Raw genomic sequence first — 8982 nt, forward strand, 5'->3', positions numbered from 1 at the left:
ATACAGACATAATGGAGCACTCTCTGACCCACACTGATAATACAGACATAATGGGGCACTCTCTGACCCATACTGATAATACAGACATAATGGAGCGCTCTCTGACATACACTGATAATACAGACATAATGGAGCACTCTCTGAGTTACACTGATAATACAGACATAATGGAGCACTCTCTGACCCACACTGATAATACAGACATAATGGGTCACTTTCTGAAATACACTAATAATACAGACATAATGGAGCGCTCTCTGACCCACACTGATAATACAGACATAATGGGGCACTCTCTGACATACACTGATAATACAGACATAATGGGGCACTCTCTGATCCACACTGATAATACAGACATAATGGGGCACGCTCTGACCCATACTGATAATACAGACATAATGGATCACTCTCTGACATACACTGATAATACAGACATAATGGAGCACTCTCTGACCCACACTGATAATACAGACATAATGGGGCACTCTCTGACATACACTAAAAATACAGACATAATGGAGTGCTCTCTGACATACACTGATAATACAGACATAATGGAGCACTCTCTGAAATGCACTAATAATACAGACATAATAAAGTGCTCTCTGACCCACACTGATAATACAAACATAATGGGGCACTCTCTGATCCACACTAATAATACAGACATAATGGAGCACTCTCTGACATACACTGATAATACAGACATAATGGGGCATGCTCTGACCCATACTGATAATACAGACATAATAGAGCACTCTCTGACCCATACTGATAATATAGACATAATAGGTCACTCTCTGAGTTACACTGATAATACAGACATAATGGAGCGCTCTCTGACATACACTGATAATACAGACATAATGGGGCACTCTCTGACCCATACTGATAATACAGACATAATGGGGCACTCTCTGACCTATACTGATAATACAGACATAATGAAGCACTCTGAGTTACATTGATAATACAGACATAATAGAGCACTCTCTGACCCACACTGATAATACAGACATAATGGGGCACTCTCTGACCCATACTGATAATACAGACATAATGGGGCACTCTCTGACCTATACTGATAATACAGACATAATGAAGCACTCTGAGTTACATTGATAATACAGACATAATAGAGCACTCTCTGACCCACACTGATAATACAGACATAATGGAGCGCTCTCTGACATACACTGATAATACAGACATAATGGGGCACTCTCTGACCCATACTGATAATACAGACATAATGGGGCACTCTCTGACCTATACTGATAATACAGACATAATGAAGCACTCTGAGTTACATTGATAATACAGACATAATAGAGCACTCTCTGACCCACACCGATAATACAGACATAATGGGGCACTCTCTGACCCATACTGATAATACAGACATAATGGGGCACTCTCTGACCTATACTGATAATACAGACATAATGAAGCACTCTGAGTTACATTGATAATACAGACATAATAGAGCACTCTCTGACCCACACTGATAATACAGACATAATGGGGCACTCTCTGACCCATACTGATAATACAGACATAATGGGGCACTCTCTGACCCACACTGATAATACAGACATAATGGAGCACTCTCTGATCTACACTGATAATACAGACATAATGGAGCACTCTCTGATCCACACTGATAATACAGACATAATGGAGCACTCTCTGACATACACTGATAATACAGACATAATGGGGCACTCTCTGACTCATACTGATAATATAGACATAATAGGTCACTCTCTGAGTTACACTGATAATACAGACATAATGGAGCGCTCTCTGACCCACACTGATAATACAGACATAATGGGGCACTCTCTGACCCACACTGATAATACAGACATAATGGAGCGCTCTCTGACATACACTGAAAATACAGACATAATGGGGCACTCTCTGACCCACACTGATAATACAGACATAATGGAGCACTCTCTGATCCACACTGATAATACAGACATAATGGAGCACTCTCTGATCCACACTGATAATACAGACATAATGGAGCACTCTCTGACATACACTGATAATACAGACATAATGGGGCACTCTCTGACCCATACTGATAATACAGACATAATAGGTCACTCTCTGAGTTACACTGATAATACAGACATAATGTGGCACTCTCTGATCCACACTGATAATAAAGACATAATGGGGCACTCTCTGACATACACTGATAATACAGACATAATGGGGCACTCTCTGACCCATACTGATAATACAGACATAATGGGGCACTCTCTGACCCACACTAATAATACAGACATAATGGAGCACTCTCTGACATACAATGATAATACAGACATAATGGGGCACTCTCTGACCCATACTGATAATACAGACATAATGGGGCACTCTCTGACCCACACTGATAATACAGACATAATGGGGCACTCTCTGACCCATACTGATAATAAAGACATAATGGGGCACTCTCTGACCCATACTGATAATACAGACATAATGGGGCACTCTCTGACCCACACTGATAATACAGACATAATGGAGCACTCTCTGACATACACTGATAATACAGACATAATGGAGCGCTCTCTGACATACACTGATAATACAGACATAATGGAGCGCTCTCTGACATACACTGATAATACAGACATAATGGAGTGCTCTCTGACATACACTGATAATACAGACATAATAGAGCACTCTCTGACATACACTGATAATACAGACATAATGGGGCACTCTCTGACCCACACTGATAATACAGACATAATGGGGCACTCTCTGACCCACACTGATAATACAGACATAATGGAGCACTCTCTGACCCACACTGATAATACAGACATAATGGAGCACTCTCTGACATACACTGATAATACAGACATAATGGAGCACTCTCTGACATACAATGATAATACAGACATAATGGAGCACTCTCTGACATACACTGATAATACAGACATAATGGAGCACTCTCTGACATATACTGATAATACAGACATAATGGAGCACTCTCTGACATAAACTCATAATACAGACATAATAGAGCACTCTCTGACATACACTAATAATACAGACATAATGGAGCACTCTCTGACATACACTGATAATACAGACATAATGGAGCACTCTCTGACATACACTGATAATACAGACATAATGGGGCACTCTCTGACATACAATGATAATACAGACATAATGGAGCACTCTCTGACATACACTGATAATACAGACATAATGGAGCACTCTCTGACCCACACTGATAATACAGACATAATGGAGCACTCTCTGACATACACTGATAATACAGACATAATGGAGCGCTCTCTGACATACACTGATAATACAGACATAATGGAGCGCTCTCTGACATACACTGATAATACAGACATAATGGAGCACTCTCTGACATACACTGATAATACAGACATAATAGAGCACTCTCTGACCCACACTGATAATACAGACATAATAGAGCACTCTCTGACCCACACTGATAATACAGACATAATGGAGCACTCTCTGATCCACACTGATAATACAGACATAATGGAGCACTCTCTGACATACACTGATAATACAGACATAATGGAGCGCTCTCTGACATACAATGATAATACAGACATAATGGAGCACTCTCTGACATACACTGATAATACAGACATAATGGAGCACTCTCTGACATATACTGATAATACAGACATAATGGAGCACTCTCTGACATAAACTCATAATACAGACATAATGGAGCACTCTCTGACATACACTAATAATACAGACTTAATGGAGCACTCTCTGACATACACTGATAATACAGACATAATGGAGCGCTCTCTGACATACACTGATAATACAGACATAATGGAGCACTCTCTGACTCTCTGTTGGACAGAGCTATTGGTAAATTTCATACAAGATCCCATCAGGATCTCCTTTTCGGAACATATTGCAATAAATCCAAAAAAGAGACAACATTCCAGCAGAGGTTTGAGACTATAGCCCTCAGTTCACACAATACGATCTACCATTGCTTTATGAAGATGAGAAACTCCAATTTTTTTTATGACAGAGATGCAAAGTAATCTGCACCTACAATAGGTAGACACATTTGTCCAAGCTCCCTACGTCCTGTACAATCGAATAAAACGTGGCTGCACTGTCGTGGCTTTTATCGATGTGGCCTCCGTGCAGAACCTGTATGTTCGCTAAACCTATAACAAGCTTTACCAATCATACAACCACATTTTACATAAAGAATTGCGTTAATTGTAATATCAGTTATTTACTTAATTTCATGCCCATTATGCGACATCTCATACGTGGGTTGCACATCTAGATGGGTAACAATGCAGATCCTGGAGCCTCTTAATGGTATCTCTGGAAGTGATCATCTGAATATTTCTGGGGCCTCCAGGCATTTTTTGAAGAGTGCCATGAAGGATAGTTGGCCTCCTGCAGAGTAAGGACTATTGAGATGTGGAACCAACCCCCAGAGGAGGAAATATTGAGCATCACCTCCAGCATAGTGAGGCGTATTGGATCATGACTCTAACCACACGTGCTCCCATGGACCTTATGTCCCATTATTGAGTAAACTGATTCCATGTTTATCATTATATGAATTGATCGCTTTGTGGACGTATGTATCACCATTAACGTGACCCTGCAGCCTAGCGTGGTATTCACACAGAGGTATTAGATTGCTCAGCGGGATTGGTCCTGTGGTCGGCTTTCTTGGTGTTTGTATGCTACGACCAAGACTGCTATAGTTTGTAGAAATATGTCAGCAATGCACAGAAGGGGATCTGATTTTTAAAGGATTTACTTCAATAACTTTTTAAATTTTATTTACCCGCTAGATCCTATTTCTTGATTACTTGGGCTGAACTCACCATGGTTTGGATTTCTGACTCAAGTGAGCTTACTAGACTTTTATTCATGGGACTCTCTAACTCCAGGAGTTAACAGCGAGCAGTCTCTAACTCGGACTGTTAATAGGGACATTATAGGGCACTGTCTGAGATGTGCCAATATAGCAGAGAGGACTGTGAAGAAGCTGGCGGGAAACTGCTCGGGTGACTCTCTTTTCCCTGTTCTCGCCTAATTTTTAAGCCGTGGTTTCCCTGAAACACCATAGCTGTGTTTAACAAGTGAGCCAATGAGGATATCATGCTGCCTGTGGTTCAGTCAGCACGAAGATCCTGACAGGTTCCTGCTACAACGTGGTTGGTCAGTGGTGGTGGTGGTACTGTGAACTATGGCCATTTATCTGTAGAGCACTATGTAGGCTCTCAATGGATATATATATAAGCAATTTCTGGATCTATGTGGGCAAAAGTTTGCCACTCCTTGGGCATGTTCTTCAACTATGTGGACAGTATATGACTGTGGTCAAAGTATGACATTCTATTCATCGTTTGACATTATGTGGGAATCAGCAATGTAGCCAATGGCAGATTATAGTATGGTCGGTGTGAGTCATAGTGTACCCCGTCCCCACTTACCTGCCCATCCATCATACTTCTTGAAGTTAGGCCTCCACCACAGAGAGAGTATATGGTTTTTGAACCCAACCAGCAGGTTCCACACCTGTTTTAGGACCAGATATGATAGAGCCAGGAGACCTAACAGGTGAAGCCACTCGTATATTTGAGCCTCCTCCATCTGATCTTCCCTGGGGTCCTCTGTGCTGTCACCTGCTCTGATCCTACTGTAAAACTGCAGCTCTCCTCATCCTCCTCTGGCTGACACTCAGTGATACAGATGACTCCTCCTTCATTTAATTACGTTATCCCATAAAAAGCATTGAAGACTTATCCTCGGGATACGCATTAATATGTATTATATCCAGGGGCTCTATAGCTGGGTCATACTGATCACTAAAACAGGAGATCAGAGCCACCTTCTACGCTTCACAGCTAAACCAGAATGAGTAGTGTGAGTGGATCAGTGGTCACGGATGTACCTTGCCTGACCATGTGTATGGACGCAATGGAAGACATGAGAAGGTGACACCTTTGAGAGCATGCAGAGTAGGGATGAGCGCAAATATTCTTATAGCAAAATATTCATACGAATATTACAACTTCGTAAATTCGCAAATATTTCGAATATATTCAATTATATTCGTTATAGCAAATATTCGTTTTTTTCCATCTGAACCCATTAGTCATATTAGTAATTTACTTTAATATCACTAAATTAGTGCTAGTAATTTAGTATCACAAATTTTGTGATAGTAGAAATTACTACTATCACTAATGAGTTGGCTTGGTAGAATTGTCGAATATAGCGCTATATTCTCTATCTTCGTCTATACGACCAAGCCATCCCAATAGCATACAGCCCTTATGCGACCCGATTCACTCGCATCAAACTATCCTACATAAAGAGGGAAATTATAAATCAGTAACGATTCTCATTACTGATTTATAATTTTCCTCTTTATGTACAGCACTATATTAGCTAAATTGCAGTCTATATGTGTATATTACGAATATTCGCTATATTGCTATAACTTTGATTTTTAGAATATTACGAATTACGAAAGTTGTAGCAATATAGCGAATATTCGTAATATACACATATAGACTGCAATTTAGCTAATATAATGCTGTATAATTTTTTTTAATAGTGTAAATTTTTTCCAAAAATGAAGTTCAGAAGAGATTATAAAAAAAATTATTATAGCACTATATTAGCTAAATTATGTGTATTTTACAAATATTCTATATATTGCTATAACTTCGTATTTTAGAATATTCGTAATATTCTAAAAAACTAAGTTATAGCAATACAGTGAATATTCGTAAAATACACATATTAGCCATAGCCAACCAATATGAAAGTTGCCTTATACAGTTTAAAGAAAATCGCAATACGCAAAAAAAATTAATCGCATATTATTCGAGATAAATAGAATAATGACGAATATTTGATTTCGACGAATATTGAATCGAATATTCGCGAAATATCGCGAAATCAAATATGGCACCTCCCGCTTATCACTAATGCAGAGTACTGTAGGTGTCAAATATAATAAGCGATGTCTATAAATGTTTCCTGATACCCTCAGACTTGATGGCTCTTCCTTTAGTAGCTATCGTAGGACTCTTTCAATTCTTCCCATGTAGACTCTTCAGGTTAACTAAAGACTAGCGTTGGGCACAAATATTCGAATAGCGAATAATAATCGCGAATATCGGCACTTAAAGAATTTGTGAATATTTAGACTATAGTGATATATATTCGTAATTTCGAATATTCTATATTTATTTTTTCATCAGTAAACTCCCTTCTTGCCTGTGGGCCAATGAGAAGGCTGCAATGTCTTTGTCAGAGCTTAGCAACATCCCTAGCAACCAATAGGAAAGCTGCCTCCCCCTTACTATATAAGACCCTCCCCAGCAGCCCTTGTATGCAGTATTTTGGAGATCTGAGAGAGAGCAGTGTTATTGCTGTGCTCTCTGCTTTCCTGTGTCATTACATTAGATAGTTAGCTTATATATATATTACAGACAGTGAGAGATGTCAGTGTAGGTTAGATCCTGATATAGTGGAGCTGATAGGTTCTGCTGTCCATACATATATACACATATACATGGTGCTGTGATGTCACAAGTTCACAACAATACATAGTGCACCAATCACTAATATGTAGTCAGATCTGCTAAAATGTGAAGTTGCACGTATTGCGATAAAATATTCGCATCATTAGTGTCGAATTCGCGATCGGGAATATATTGGAGCGCTCTATCTGCATTTAAAGCTTGTAATGTTCTGCCGAGCCGACCATTTTCTCCAGTCTCAGGAAACTTCTAGCAGCTTAAAAAAAATGTAGCAACAGTGACCCACACCTGTATTGCGTGCAAATTACGCTAATATTATATTGCCGATTTTTCGCGATCAAGAAAATAATCTCGAATTCATAAATATTCTACCAAATATTCGCTAAATATCAAGAATTCGAATATTGCCCCTGCCGCTCATCACTACTAAAGACATATCCAGGTTCTACAACATTCTGCTTTGATGTAAAACTTCATGAGATGCAGATGTATGGAGCAAATCATATTTGCTGGATACAAATAATATCACGGCAAGATATATGGTAATCGTCGCAAGGAAAAACGTTAATTCTAAAAAGTCACCTGAAGTGACAAGTACACTTTAAAACACAATGTGATTATAATAGCAAATTCACATGACCTCTGCGCAACGTATTCAAGAAAAGTAAACAAAAGGCTTATGAGAAAGTAGTACAAGCTCCTCAGTTCCTTGAAAAGGATCTAAAGGGAAAATATATGAAGGAGAGAAGAAAAGAAGATCATCAAGTGAATTTGGCTGATACACCAACCATCCACAAAACAATCTATACTTTTTTACTAAGGAGAAAAATAATGGTTGCCCTCTACGAGGCACTAAAATCTGGAGTTCCCCACCATGACAAAAGAGAAATTGCATCAGAACTTTCCTCCATAAACCAGACATTACAGTCGACCAGAATATCCAGAAATATCAAAAACTGAATATCTTCCAAAAAATTTCCATGAATCCTCCATAAACTAAGGACAAACCATTCTTTTCAATCTACAAAAAAGTTTAATTGACATTTGTTTAAAATAAATAAAAAAATGCCACCAACCAAGGCCAGTTCTAAACAAAGCAGAAGGCTACCAACATCTACCAAAATGTCCACACCACTGTAGCAATACCCCTACCTACAAACATTTTCCAAAAACATCTCCACTTCTCCACAATGGCAAAGAATTCACTTACCTTTAGGCTTCATTGGACACCAGACCCCATAGTTCCTACCATGTACCTTACCCCCCTTAGGCACAATATGTTATGTATGCAGGCCCTAACCCTAAGTTCACACCTGAGCGTTTTACAGCGCGTTCACACGCACCACTGGTATAGTACAACAACACACTATTTGGACACTTTATAGATCAATACATCACTGCTATTACACCA

General features: G+C 39.2%; 1 protein-coding gene across 1 annotated transcript in view; it reads right to left on the reverse strand.

Annotated features, from left to right (window-relative positions):
* LOC122924097 (very-long-chain 3-oxoacyl-CoA reductase-like) overlaps positions 1 to 5758 on the reverse strand; it is a 32121-nt gene extending 26363 nt beyond the window's left edge. Inside the window, exon 1 of the mRNA XM_044275023.1 lies at positions 5508 to 5758. Coding sequence (XP_044130958.1) covers positions 5508 to 5667 — 160 coding nt within the window. The 5' untranslated portion in view covers positions 5668 to 5758. The remainder of the gene's footprint in view (positions 1 to 5507) is intronic.
* Between the last annotated feature and the right edge of the window lie 3224 nt (positions 5759 to 8982).

This window comes from Bufo gargarizans, unplaced genomic scaffold, assembly GCF_014858855.1.
Source record: "Bufo gargarizans isolate SCDJY-AF-19 unplaced genomic scaffold, ASM1485885v1 original_scaffold_2225_pilon, whole genome shotgun sequence".
Taxonomy (NCBI): Eukaryota; Metazoa; Chordata; class Amphibia; order Anura; family Bufonidae; genus Bufo; species Bufo gargarizans.